This window comes from Bos indicus, chromosome 20 (genome assembly GCF_029378745.1).
Source record: "Bos indicus isolate NIAB-ARS_2022 breed Sahiwal x Tharparkar chromosome 20, NIAB-ARS_B.indTharparkar_mat_pri_1.0, whole genome shotgun sequence".
Lineage (NCBI taxonomy): Eukaryota > Metazoa > Chordata > Mammalia > Artiodactyla > Bovidae > Bos > Bos indicus.
This window is the reverse complement of record NC_091779.1, coordinates 46,592,998-46,608,136: the sequence shown is the minus strand read 5'-3', so window position 1 is coordinate 46,608,136 and position 15,139 is coordinate 46,592,998. Positions and strand designations below refer to the sequence as shown.

General features: G+C 32.8%; 1 protein-coding gene across 1 annotated transcript in view; it reads right to left on the bottom strand.

The window, feature by feature from the left end:
• Nucleotides 1-720: 720 nt before the first annotated feature.
• CDH9 (cadherin 9) overlaps nt 721-15,139 on the bottom strand; it is a 139,153-nt gene continuing 124,734 nt past the window's right edge. Inside the window, exons 8-12 of the mRNA XM_070774809.1 lie at nt 8,822-8,958; nt 8,236-8,357; nt 6,480-6,597; nt 6,138-6,389; nt 721-1,667 (exon numbers count right to left, since the gene is read on the bottom strand). Coding sequence (XP_070630910.1) covers nt 1,180-1,667; nt 6,138-6,389; nt 6,480-6,597; nt 8,236-8,357; nt 8,822-8,958 — 1,117 coding nt within the window. The 3' untranslated portion in view covers nt 721-1,179. The remainder of the gene's footprint in view (nt 1,668-6,137; nt 6,390-6,479; nt 6,598-8,235; nt 8,358-8,821; nt 8,959-15,139) is intronic.

Here is a 15,139-nt window from a genome sequence, read left to right as displayed (position 1 = left end):
AAAATTTTACATTACTTAAGTTTTCTTATCTCCAATCTATATGTCACTTATTTTAAGATTTCCTCAAGTACAATGGCTTCCAACCTCCACAACAAAATTATCAGCCAAAAAACTCCAATAATTTATTAATACACATTTTAAATATTACCCATATAATTAATATATTCCGTGAATTATCTAATCATAAAAAGGAAAGTCAGAACTATAATTTCTCATTCTGAGAAATATACTATTGTTGAAGGAAGGTTTAGATTTTTTTAGGATCAACACATTACTGACACATACTTTACTCTCAGATAAAATTCACTGGTTGATCCCATAGGAAAAAAATGTACAAAAATTTAGTTAATTATTCACAGATATATTTATAATATTTTATATTCCAAATGTCTCACATCCTAATCAATGGGTAGACATCAGTGGCTAGATAAACACTTGTCCATATTTGAGAGCTGGAAGCAGAAAAATCACAATTTGTACCAAAGTTTTTTATAGTCCCATGATATTCTAGTTCTAAATTACATGCAACAATTTAGCTGCTTTTTCCCTGAGTAAATCATGTTTTATTTTTAAAGATGTTTAAAAAATGTTAAAAGCAATATCAGACATACTAATAGGAATCAAATAAAATGAAATTTATTTTTATAAAGACTATTTTATTTCATAAAAATACAAAAATATAAATATACATTTATAAAAATATGAATGAATTAACACAAAGACATTCTTCAACTAAATAAATATGGCAGTAATAGTCATTCCTATTTCTTTAGGGATATGTTTTTTTATATTAATTTACAAAGCAGTTGCACAATGTTTCATTTAATAGTAAAGGTGACTGCAAGTCAGTTAAGAAAACATTATTTATAAAGTTCTTATATCTAAGAAAAGGCACAAAAAGCCTTTTATGTATATTTTATTGATTATTGATGTGATATACTTTTCTTCAGAGATTGTCAGGCATAGAGGGTGAACTGGTTATTATTACTTTTTAAAATCTATGTCATTCGTATTCATTCACAGAAACTTACTGATTAAGCAAACTCTTACTAAGACAACACCTACGTATTGTTTGTAATTTTAACTTTTTAAACATTTCCTCCAAGGAAGAGAATGCAGGCCACTCCACCTAGTAGCAAAGAGAGTACTTCCACCGACATCCATGAAGTCATGCCATAATCAATCTCGGTCACTGTCGTCACCCCCATACATATCAGCAAGTTTTTTAAAACGAGGCCCCCAGTCGCTGAGGTAATCATAATCTTGGTTGCAATCTGCTGTAAGAGATTCCAGAGAACTGAGGGAATCCGCTATGGAATCATTCCCTTCATAGGCGTAAGTTGCCAGTGAATCATAAGGAGGTGCACTTGGATCTGAGTCATTTTCTTTTAGTCTTCGATGGATAAAATCTTGTACGTCAATATTTTCCCACAGAGGTACAGTCCTCCTTATCTGAAAAATTGTTTCAGGCATTACATCCCTTCTAAGTTTACTATCTTCTCTTGCTTCTGGATTCCTTAAAGTGCCGATGTCAAAAGCTTGGGTATCTTCTTCCCCACCGCCTTCATCGTTATAGGTCACGATGTTGTCCCGGACATCGTCTTTTGAAATTATCAGAGGTTCCTTTTTTCTTTGCCTCTTCAATGCAGCAAAAAGCACAACTAAAACTATTAACAAAAAAACAACAACAAAAAACAAATATAACAAAGAGAGAGAAAATTGTGAGTTTCCATAATTCAGGCTTAAATAGAGCATGCTCCTATGTTTGTGACCTTGATGTGGTGAAAGAGGTGTTAAGTTCATTTGGATATAAAGACTAACTACCCTGTACAAATACAGCATGATTTAGGCCAAAAACTGGATGTACTATATTGATAAAACAAAACAAAACAAAAAAAGCAGATAATACAGTGCATTTTACTTGCTTTTGAGACTCAGTCTTCTATAGGGCTCAAGCATTGAAAAACTTTAATTATGGCTAATGCATTTAGCCAAATGAGTATATAATATCTGACTTTTCCTCAATGCACATTTGTCTCAAAATATTAAAATTTTAAAACTACAATCATTATTATTACAGGAGAAATTGAGCATAAATTTTATGTTTTCTTAATGACTCAAGGGGATATATGCAAAACATTCAAATGTATGCATATATATACATAAATGCTTTATATGCATATATGTGTCATGTGTATGTATATACATGTAAATATGACACAGGTAAGTATGTGTCATGTGTATTGTATATACATATGTATACACACATTATAGATATGTAAATGGCACCCCACTCCCATTACTCTTGCCTGCAAAATCCCATGGACAGAGGAGCCTGGAAGGCTGCAGTCCATGGGGTCGCTGACGGTCGGACATGACTGAGCGACTTCATTTTCTCTTTTCACTTTCATGCATTGGAGAAGGAAATGGTAACCCACTCCAGTGTTCTTGCCTGGAGAATCCCACGGACAGAGGAGCCTGGTGGATGACCGTCTATGGGGTCGCACAGAGTCGGACACGACTGAAGTGACTTAGCATAGCATACACACACATATATCATGGTTTCATCCATTCCCGTTATTGACCTGGTTTTGAAAGCCTGCTTAAAATCTGAAATATAATTCTATATGCTACAATATTAAATTCAAACTTAAACTCATCCTTACCTTCTATTCATCTTACAGAAATTATCTTGTTTCTAAGGACTTTCTTGACTTATACAGTTGTATTCAAGCTTCGAGGCTGATATGTAAATTGTGGCCCCTCTGCATACACTATGAACCCTCTCCACATATGATACGCCTTCTTATTTCTTTTATACTAGTGAAATTTAAACTATTCTGCATATATTTGACAACAAACATTTGCAAGATAAATACATTTATAAACTAAAAATTACATTTAAAAATGTAAGAAAGACTATTTGATTTCCAACAAAGTATGTTTTCCATTGAAAATGGATCAAGTCCATAATTTTATATATAAGAAAAGTTAAAATTATATAAAGAAAAATTTCCCAAAGCATACTTATACATTGTTGGGGAGAAATAAAAGAAAATTTTCTCTTACTTTAGGAAAGTAAAAAGTGTTTTTTGGTATTACTGATGTTTCACTGAAAAATAAGAAAAGTGTTGGCTCAAATTCTTTCATTTTTTCAATCTTTGTTTTGAGATTATAGAAACTGATTTTCATTGAGACTGCACTTCACCATGGCCCTGATACCCCTGTAATTCACCCTTAAGGCCTGTCCAATGCTATTGTTCTATTGACCAATGCACTTTCCTCAGCTTCTACTAATTGGTAGAAAGAATATAAAAAAATCATTAGAAATATCTTTACTAACCTGCACCAAGCAGGCTTTTGGTGTTGAGCCATATTCAGAATCATGCTGGATACATAAAAAACTATCCATTAAAAACGAGACATATCTTTACTCTCTCCTATTAAAGGATGAGCATGTTAATTAAATCCAATATAGGTCTGAAATCCACCAATCTATTGAGCTATGAATTAGAAAAAGAAGGTTCTTTCCAAGTTTAATATTGAATGAATTAATTTACATGTGTGTACTCAGTCACTCCATCGTAGCCAACTCTTTTCAACCCTATAGACTGAAGCCTACCAAGGTCCTCTGTCTGGGATTCTCCAGGCAAGAATATGGGAGTGGGTTGCCCTGCCCTCCTCCAGGGGATCTTCCTGACCTGGGGATTGAACCCATATCTCTTACATCTCCTGGATTGGCAGATGAGTTCTCTACCACTAGCACAACCTGGGGAGCCCAAACTAATTTATAAATTCTCTATATATGTAGCACAACAACTGTATCGTCAAATTGCTTTAAGGGTTTCTTAGGTAATGTTTATGCATTTTTACAAATGGCCTTTAGAATCTGCTCTGAGTATTTTCTCCTTTGCCAGGTCAAAATTACCTGCTTCTTTTCCCAACTGAGGTTATTAATCTGGGGTATGTGAATGCAATTCAGAGAAGCTAGGATAAGGAATAGAAAAAAAAAAATGCATCATTATTTTTACTAATTTGTAAACTGAATGTAGCACTTCCCGTCATAAATATCAGCATAAATTGTAGTGATGGTAAGTACAGTGACTATCAAACTAGTAGAAATCATAGATTCTTTATGTTAGGACATATCACAAATGATCATTAGACTTGCACTAAAACAAAGCATATATAGGCACATTTTGCTTTACGTTTTTTGTTTAATTTTAATTTTTAATTAATTTGTTAATTTAATTAACAATACAAAATTGTTAATTTTGCATTACATGTTTTATTTAATAAGTTTAAATTATTATTCTAAAATGGTCCGTAAGTTTCATTTTCACTACCAAAGGTGTTCAAGGAACCAAAGGGGTTAAGAAATCCTGCCCTAGGTTTTAACCCCTGCTTTGTGTCATGGGTATAAACGAAGAACTACATTTCTTCAAACTGTGAAAGGATAGGCCTAAACTATCATGGCCCTTGTTATATCACCACCTTGCAGAGCCGACTCTCCTAACTATAGAAATATAGCAACTATGCGCAGCCATTAGTATAAAGGCTTGAAATAATGGTAAGAGTGCTTAAGAAACTTTATAATAAAACCTTATGAACTAGAACACATTCTGACTAAAAATAATAGAAAATAATTCCATGTTTAGATAATAATTGCAAGGTAAAATGTAAGAAATGTGTGCCCTCCATATTGCCCAGGTCAGAAAGATGGCAAACTTTTCTGAATAAAAGAGCCTTCTAGAATTTCTGCATAGAGATTTAGTTGAATAGTGTTATGATATCTAAACTTACTTTGGCAGATGAATATTATTCTCTCATATGCATGTCTTTTTGTGTGTATGTATTATATTAATATTGAAATTAAAAAAAAAACTCAAAATATACATATTTCCATCTTGTTCTAAACTAGAGAAGTAGAACTATTTTAGCAAATAAAACAGCATGATATCAGTAGCACTTAGCTGAAAGGGTAAGCCAAAATTTAATCTCCATAGGGATACAAAAATATTTTACAGAGGAGTTGAAATTTCTAACAGCACGTGGACATGCAGACTGCTGCTGTCGATGGTAGTAGTGTGTATGTTCAAAATCACTCTGATAAATTGCTTTTCTAAATAGTTGGACCATCATAACTGGGACAAATGTTTTCCCCTTATTTGAATCAGTTCCCCGCTGATGTCCTGCAAGAATATCTGGCCAAAGGGATTTCATCCAGATAGGTTGAAGGGATTTGCAGTGAAAAGGAGCCAACACATATGAGCATTGGAACATAAATTTGGCTAGCACTCCAGCCCTAAGGATTCATTTTGGATGAGTATTTGATGGAAACAAGTTTGGGGGGAATGTTTTACAGTGGAACAACCATTTAATTGAATTAAATTGTTGTCCTTTTAGGGCCTACTCAGATAAAGCATTTGCAATTGGAAGCATGACTTTATTTAGAAAATATTGCTGAACTTGGTATGGCCACAATGTCATAGTAATATTTTAAAAAATGAACTTAAAAATTTTCTTTGGTGGATTGAAAGTACATATAACAAATTTTATGAAAAAATGTCTATATTACTGTGACAACTTAAATGTGCTGGTTAATTCCATATGTGAAATACGTGGTAATATTAAGAATATTATTTGTAAAATAGTCTTTTGTTTTGAGGACAATGGTTAGAAAGGTGAATTTTAACAGAATAACCTGGGTTTGAATGATAGTTAGAACACTTTCTGAATGAGTGACTTTGTGTAAGTTATCTAACCTTCTGTACAAGAATGAAAGTATCTTATAGAGTTGACATAAAAATTTAATCAATTATTAAATGAAATACCCTTTGAAATGTGACCATATTAGTTCACACTAAACTCTATACATATATAAAATGTACTCTAAAATATCTGTATATATCACGTTATTATATCCTTGTTTTTTGGTCTCTTGTAAGCTAGACCTATCCTTCATCAAAAAGTCATTTTTTTTAATTGGAAGAACTATTTTAATAACAAGCTTAGATTTTCCCTCTTTAGCTATAAAGAAGAGTGTTTTTCAGTCCACGATCACTGGATAAGGAAGAAGAAAATTCCTTGAATGAATGAGTATATCTCAGGGGCACATCACTCTGGGGCACACTTACCAAGCAGTATGATGACACAGAGAAGGATAGCAATGAGAGCCCCAGTGCTCAGCCCAGCAGAGAGGACCAAGGCTTCGGCATTGCAGGACTGCATGTTTCCTTGATTATCACAAGCACACACACGAATGGTGAGTGTGCCAGTGCTGCTTTGAATTGGATAATCATTGTCAAAAATTAAAATTGGCAGCAAATATGTGCTCATTTTGTTGCGGCTGTACCCATCTTTTCGAGTCATGATTCCTGCTGTATTATCTGTTAAAAAAAAAAAAAAAAAGTCAGATCAGTCTTTTAAATTTTGCCTCTTAATGTTTCATAATATTTGTCTTTAACAATGCTCTGTACCTTTATTGTCTACAATGGTGAAGTTTGGATTGAGGGGGAATTCTGGCACTGGTTCAAAAAAGAATTTGTGGCCTCGGGGAGGATCATCTTTGTCCATGACACTGACAGTCTGAATCAACTAAAACCGAAGAAAAATCAATTAAATAGAGCACAAAAAGCAACTCTTGTTATTAGAAGACATTTAAAATCAACGTTTGGGCTTTAAATATATCACTGAAACTAAACCAAAAAAAATTCCATTTTGAGAAAAATTTCCAGCATTTTTTATAGCTCTGTCTAATGCAACTTATTTAATGAGGAATAAAAAATGTCAATCAAGTCTCAGTTTGCAGAGCACCTCTATGAATCATTGTCTGCTTCCTGGCCACTATTGTATCCAAAAAAAGAAATCCAAAATTAGATCAAGTTTATATCTTTTGCCTTTTGACTTGTTAATATATACTACCAGTCCATTTTATTATCAATTGGTTACCAACATCTTGCCTCCATTAGACAATGATTGTTTCAAAAGCCAAGAACATAACAGATAGATTTTTTTTAAGTGATTATTACAACCACTCCTAGAGATTAAGGAAACTATAAATACAGTTTTGGAAAAATGAGCAATATGCCATATAATACCAGAAAGCAGAAGATTTTAAAGCTTTGGGGTGCCATAATTACAATAAGATTGCATAATTTATTCAAAATGTTTGCTCTTCTTTTTAATGGTAGCTGAAAAATTTAGAAGAATATATGAATAAAGCTTTCTAAAGTTTTGTAATACACTGTTGAATTTGAGAAATTATAGCACCTCTCAGCTGTGCTCCCTGTAGGTCAGAGGTGTGCCACCATGGGAAGATGGAACAGCAAATGACAGGTTGGGCAGTGAAATGCTAAGTGAGCATTTTATCATGGATAAAATACAAAGCCACACATCGGGGTGCCTGTTTTCCAGTCCTGGGTCTGCCATCTGTGTGATTTGTAATCACAGTCATTTAATTACCATTACTTTCAAATCCTCTTCTACAAAAACAAATAGTTTCACCACTTCCAGGTATCACAGTCCAAAATTCTGTGATGAAGAATTAGCAGAGCTTTGCAGTAGTTTAATGCATCCTTCATTGTGGTTATTGTGTATTCTCTAAGTCCATACCAGGAGGCTCAGTGATAAAACACTATATTAGTGTAAAAAGTGAACATATTCAGCATTTTCCTAAAATTACTTTAGTGATGTCTCAAATATTGCTTTATAAGATGACCTTGTAACTCTTGTACAATCTTTTTTATCTCACTAATATTAAAGCTGAAAAAACAGACAAAATATAACAAATTTCAAACCAAAATGACCTGATTGAGCAACTGAAAGTGCCAAATATAATCAGCAAGAAATTAGTATGATTTCCTTTATATTAACAAAGGTCAATTTTATTTTCTTACTTCATGTTTTATTTAATAATATATTTTCATCCCATTCATGATTATATATCACTACCAGTATAATTATGAATCCAGGTAGGAACTTTTTATATATGTGATATCTATTATGTACCTGGTATATAAATTAAAGCATATATTCTAATTTTCCTATTATATCATAGATTATATAAAATATTTAAAAATTCATATTTTTAAGATTATTGTGAGTTGTTTTGTATGGGAGATAAAGATAAATTGACAATAGTTTTCACGGAAAAAACAAAGCCCAAGTAAATTAATGCAATGTCATTTGCCTTGGTGAAGAGGAAAAGGTTTTTTTAAGTTTATAATAACTTACCTGTCCAGATTTTGCGTTTTCACAAACATATGTTTCATAGTACATGGCAAATTCTGGAGCATGGTCATTTATATCTAGAATTCTGATGAAGACAGGAATGTGGCTACTTTGTTTTGAGTTATCTGCAGTGAGAACATGTGTAAGATTTTAGTCTCATTTACAGAGTAGCAGTGGTATTGTTTGCCCCATTTGTAACTTAGCAACACATCATTTCTAGGGTATTCATTTTTTGATTGGATTGCTGATGTATATCTCAGCTTTCTTACAAGGTTCTGATGAAAAGCATGATAGAATGAGGAGAATATAATTGAGAGTGAATATTATTGGTAAGATACTCTTTTCTTAGACTGATTATTTTATGATTAGATCATGTTTTATTCTACAGTAAGATGTAAAAGAAAACCGAGTTTAAAATGAATGAATATTTGGTAATCCTTAAAATAACTTAAAAATCCAACACACTCTAAGTAATTTCTCTCAGTTCTAATAATAAAATCATCCCACTCAGGAAAAAGTTTATTTAATGCTATTATTTTAAGACTTTGGTGAAAAATAATGTGTTCAGATGGATGTATTTCCAACTTACTTATTTCTGTAGCTGTGACGGTTATATTATGCCAAGGAGTAGATTCCCTGTCTAGAGGCTTCAAAGTGAAAATAGAGCCATTTTCTGAGTGAATACTGAAAATCCGGTCCATGTCAGTATGCCGATCAACAGAGTACCTAGCAGGAAAGAGACTCATCATTCCAGGCACTGTTTTAAGATTACAGCTCATCTACCATTTCATAAAGTTAGAGGCAATTCACATAATGGTCTGATAAAGGAGACAAGTGAAATACTGATGATTTTCTTGAATTTTTATTTAGTGCAATTTTCATTTAGACAATTTGATACATTTGACTGATTTCATTAGTACTATTCTATGATTATGTGTACTTCAGAGTCATTATTGACATTTGTGAGTCCTTGTGGCAGCTTTTAAGTGAGTTTTTAATAGCCATTTGATTTATTTATCCTATCATAGACCTATTACAGTACTTGAGACATATTAAACAGCCATATTAAATTTGATAGAATCAATTCCATTGGATAAATTGAAATTAAGTTGCAAATAACACATGAAAATGTGTGTCCACAGAGTCCTTATAAGTGGATATGCAGAGGCTGTTGTAAAATACATGGGTCTTGAATGGATCTCTTCAAGGATTATTTCAGCTGAATCAAATGTCCTCCTCCACTCTCTCCCTTTAACTTACTTCAAATAAAAACTGAAATGACAAAGGACCACAGAATTACATGACTCTCTCTCATCAGGTATGTATGTAAGATGTCAGTCTAAACTTTGTATTATTTGGTGACTGGCAAAACAATGCCCACCCTCCTCTAATGGATGTCTATCTCCTAATCCCTGGAAGCTGTACATAATTTACTTTACATGGTAAAAGTAACTTTTCAGGTGTGATTAAGGTTAAAGACATTGAGATGGGAGATTAAACTTGATTATTTGTGTGTGTTAGTCACTCATTCTGACTCTTTGCAACCCCATGGATTGTAGCCTACCAAGCTTCTCTGTCCATGGAATTATTCAGGCAAGTATACTGAAGTTTATTGTCATTCCCTTCTCCAGAGGATCTTCCTGACCCAGGGATTGAACTCTGGTCTCCCTCATTGCAGGCAGATTCTTTGCTGTCTGAGCTACAAATTAATCCTATGAACCCTTAAAAGTTGAAGAAGAAGGCAGAAAAGTAAAATTCTAGCTTACATGAAAATCCTTTAGTTACATCAAGCCATGTTAGACTGTACTAGTTATCATTTTTGCATATTTTAAATTTCTGCTGTTGAATGTTTAATTGAACCATGTAAGAACCTAAATGCATCTCACATGTTAATGGAAATCTTTGTAGAACAGATTCTGATTCAGTAAATCTAGAGTGTGAACAGTTATTCTGCAATTCTAACAAGCTTAGGTGAATGCAGGTTGTAAGTCCATTGACAAGGTTTTGTATAACAAGGTTATAGACCATGGGATAAACTGGTTAGAATAAGGACAGCTAAAAGAAGAACAACAGCAAAGAACTAACAGACAAATCAGCATCAAGTGGCATCCTGATTTTTTTAGGTTTCTATTAAAGACACTTAGCAAAATGAACTCCTTTTTAATCTGGTGAATTTGGGAATTAACAACTCCCATTATGATTCTATAATATATCTATTATTGGGCACTTTGACAAAAATTAGTAATAGATATTTAGGTTTCTAACACTGTAAAACATTGGTAATTTTTGACATATTGGATGAAAATGGATTTATGTAAAGGCTATGTTTTTATGTTTGGATTATTATAATAAAATATACATAACAGTCGACTTTTATAAGAAATATGCTTAACTTAAGGGATCCATTAATAAATTCAGATTTCAAAAATAATTTTAACTATATAGTATGTGATGGTGTTTATGTCATTTATTTTATGCTAAGTTTTATAAATTTATTATTTCAAATCACAAATACATTTCAAAGTGAGTATTTGGGCATGGGGACATATACCTATTAATGTATATATATTGGATTTCATCTTAAGATAGAATAACTAAAAGCTTTGTATACTTGTTCTCAGATTTCTTTCTGTACTTCATTTCCCAGATATGAAACCAGGTCAGTCACCTCCTTGCTATCCTTTGGACATGTTGTGCAATGGACAGTAGAGCTATATGGAAATGGTAGTATCCCATTATTTTTGCAAATGGAGTAGGAAATGGCAACCTATGCAAATATTATTGCTTGAAAATTCCATGGACAGAGGAGCTTGGTGGGCTGCAGTATGTGTGTGTATCGCAGAGTTGAACATGACTGGACAGACTGAGCAACTGAACTGAACTGAACTGAAGCGACTGAGGACATTTTTCCAATAATTATGATTATAATTTTCTACATAGTTGTGTATGTATACATGTATGTGTGTGTATATATTATATATATTTATATTTCTTAGAGACAAAAGTTATGTTGGGTTATAACTAAGAATTCATTGTCAGCAAAGGATCTGAGATAGTTCTTTTTTTTAAAATAAACATCAGTGTATTAAAATCAAGACTAAAAGTCATACGAAATGTTTTCTTTTTAATTTTTATTGTTTGGTGGTGGCTGTGGTTTAGTTGCTAAGTCAGGTTGAACTCTTGTGACATCATGGTCTGTAGCCCACCAGGCTTTTCCATCCATGGGATTTCCCAGGGAAAAATACTGGAGTCAGTTGCCATTTCCTCCTCCAGGGCATCTTCCAGAGCCAGGGATCTAAATGGAGTCTCCTGCTTTACAGGCAGATTCTTTACTGTTGAGCCATCAGGGAAGGTCTTTTATTGCTTAAGTACTGTTAAAATGAAGCAAGATAGAGTGCTTTCTATCTCTAGGTTTCAATTTTCCTAAAATTCAGCCCTTAATGTAGCCTGAGAGTTACTGGAATATTAAAAATAAAATGTTTTTCCTAAAATACTTGGACCAAATTTTACTTATCAATACAAACAATCCTAAAAGAAACACAAATAAAGTAAATAAAAGAGCACAACCCATCAAATCTATATGTTGAATGAAACTCAGTTCATAATATTCACTTTTATATTTTTATTCCCATCATTGGAAAGTTCAGTAGCTAACCATAATCTGCTTATTGCTGAATAGATCTCTGATTTCTTCCTATCATTTATATGAGAGATCAAGAGGAAAATAAAAATTTCTTCGTTCCCATTGTTACTTGCCCTTGAGATTTGTGTGAGAGTTTCTGTGATTGTGGAATAATTAATAATTCTTACATTACATAAATCTAGCTTTGACTTGGCACTTCTGTGGCATCAAAATAAGTCTGTGTTTCTGGCTGCCCCACTCTTAGGTTCAACCTTGAAAGGTACCATCTTCAAGTTAAGAATTCATAAAGAAAAATCACTTTGATGATTTATAAATAGTTCACTTTAATATTAACACTGCAAACTTCTGGATATGTATTTATAAGTTTGCCCCCCTGCAAATTTTATCTTGCCATTTTTCAAAACCCAGAGATCATTTTCATTTATTTAGCAACCAATGTTCTATTTTGAACACAGAATATGATGTTCTGGTTTACCTATTAATAATAAATACACCAGATTACAACAAACGACCAAAAGGAGGCTGATAAACAGCGCGAGACAAAACTGTCTCTATGCCTCAGCAGATGGTTTAATAAAACAAATTTTTATTGATCTCCTTATATTGAATTTTTAATAATAAGTTTAGAAAGTCATTGGCATGATTTTTTGAATGAATATCTTATGCAGAAACAGGAGCCAATCATATAAGCAGCAAAAATAGCAAGGTCAAAAGGTCACAAGAAAGCTGAGACTGTGGAACCTAAGACCTAGTTCTAGTTCTAGCTTGTTTTCTTTGTTGTTGTTGTTGTTGTTGTTGTTTGTTTGTTTTTCAAGTTCTACAATTAAGGATCAAACACATACATGTATATGCATGGCTGAGTCCCTTTGCTGTTCACCTGAACCTACCATAACATTATTAATCAGCTATATCCCAACATAAAATAAAAAGTTTAAAAATAAATAAAATAGATAACCAATAAAGACCTATTGTTGCCACAGGTAATTCTGTTTATATTCTGTAATGACCTAAATGGGAAAATATGAAAAAGAATCGATATATTTATAGGTAGGAGAAAATGTGCTTCCCTGGTGGCTCAGACTATAAAGAATTCTCTTGCAATGCTGGAGACCTGGGTTTGCCCCCTGGGTTGGGAAGATCTCCTAGAGGAGGGCACAGCAAACCACTCCAGTATCCTTGCCTGAAGAATCCCCATGGACAGAACAGTCTGGCAGGTGACAGCCCTTCGGGTTACAAAGAGTCAGACAGGATTGAGTGACTGAGCACATCACCACTCTTCTGTACACCTGAAACTAATACAACATTGTTAATCAGCTATACTCCAACGTAAAAAAAAAAAAAAAATTCTTAAAAAGAAGCAAACACATAGAAGATCCTTGTATTTTCACCTACTACAAAAATGTCAGTTAAATTACAGATACCAGAACAAATCAACAAATCAGAAACATGCAGAAGTATGTCAGGGATAGCATTCCTTTCCCTTTTCTGTATACCAGGTACATCTTCCGTTAAGTCAATATACTTAGACTGTGAGTTTGCTAATCATTTTTTCAGCTACTGCTTTCCAGAAATGTGTCTTCCAGCTACAAATTGAAACCTTCCTTGAGAATGTGGCTATACTGCTTGAACAAATAATTCATAACATTTTGGAAATACCAGTGATGTAATTTTGAAATTATTATTTTACTTTCTGTAATGAAATCAAATATTATGAAAATACTAATATATATGAGGGCACTTAATCCAGTTTATTGTGGAATCATGTACTTTACTGTGATGTAACTAAATTTCTCACCAGCAAGTTTGTTTTGTACTTCTCTGCATGACTGCTGTAGAGCTGATTTTTTCTAAAATTTGTTGAATTTTAAATATGTTGAGCATAAAATAGGTGTGAAATGAGACAACATACTCTTTCTGAAACTGTAAAGCTATAATCAACCTTAAAACTAGGAAATCCAGAATAACTAATGAGGTGACACAGAGTTAACAACAGCTGCTAATTGTAACCAGAATCTTATGTTGCAAGTGGCAGCTGTATTTCAGAAAATATGTTTCATGGACAGATTTACTGTGGGTGGTAAATTACTTCCCAAACTTTCCCTGGTAAATGTTTCTCCATGATGTTTATCATAGCCTATTCAGGCTCTAGGCATCTGTCATCCTTCTAAAGGATTCAGACAAACAAAAGAGTCAAATATTACAATGTTGTCTTCTGGTTTAATTACTGATCGCTTTTCACACTGTAATTGAATATCTAAAGCTTTTTTTTTATGTACATTTTTATGCTAACAAGATGAGTTTAATATTATATTTTCAGGCATGGCCCTATATTTTATCAGATTTGGCAGCATAATTTTAGAAGCATAATTTCAAGTTCATTTGTTCCCCAAATATTTTTCTTCCCTTTGTCACAATTCTTGAGATTTTACAGGTAAAACTACTACTCATTGTTTTTTTAAGATGTAAGTACCCTATAAAAGTAAATATTTCTGGTAGAACTATGAATTTAAAAACATATCAGCTACTTTTATGTATCATAATAAAGGTTGCAAGTTTTACTATCAGTCTCTGACCAAGAATTTTTTCTCCTGAAATTGTATCATGTGGAAATTATCAGATATAATGTGTGAGATATAGACTCACACACTATGAGTCAGACATGACTGAGTGATTTTCACTTCACTGCATATATATATGTATATATATATATATATATATATATATATACACACATATATAGACAATAGAAGTTTATTAAGAAAGGTAATGACATTAGCAAATATTTACAATTAGTAAAATATATAAATCCATAAATGTTACAGTAGTTCTACTTAATAATAAATAATTAGGAGATTGATAAGTTGTTTGAAAGATGAAATACTTGATGGAAATAGAATAAATAGCACTGATGTATCTACTAAGGGGATAATTATAGACATCTTATTTGCTGTAAAATTATCTGTGCAATACATTTTTCTAAAATGAATGGCTATAATTATATAATCTTGAAAACTTGAAAGCTTGAAAAGATATGAATGTTCTCACATATAAAATAACAGGGACTATATTTACCACCTGTTTCCACACTAAAAGCCAGATGAAATATACGAAACAATTATTTTTGAAGTATTAGATATCAGGAGACAGAGAGGGTAGTTCCTGGGCAAAGAGGAAGAAATGATGCAATCCTCGGAAGTGGCTTTGGCCTGGGAGGGTTTCTAGGTAATAACACAGGAAGTGGGAGCCCAGGTGGAGCCTGTCAAT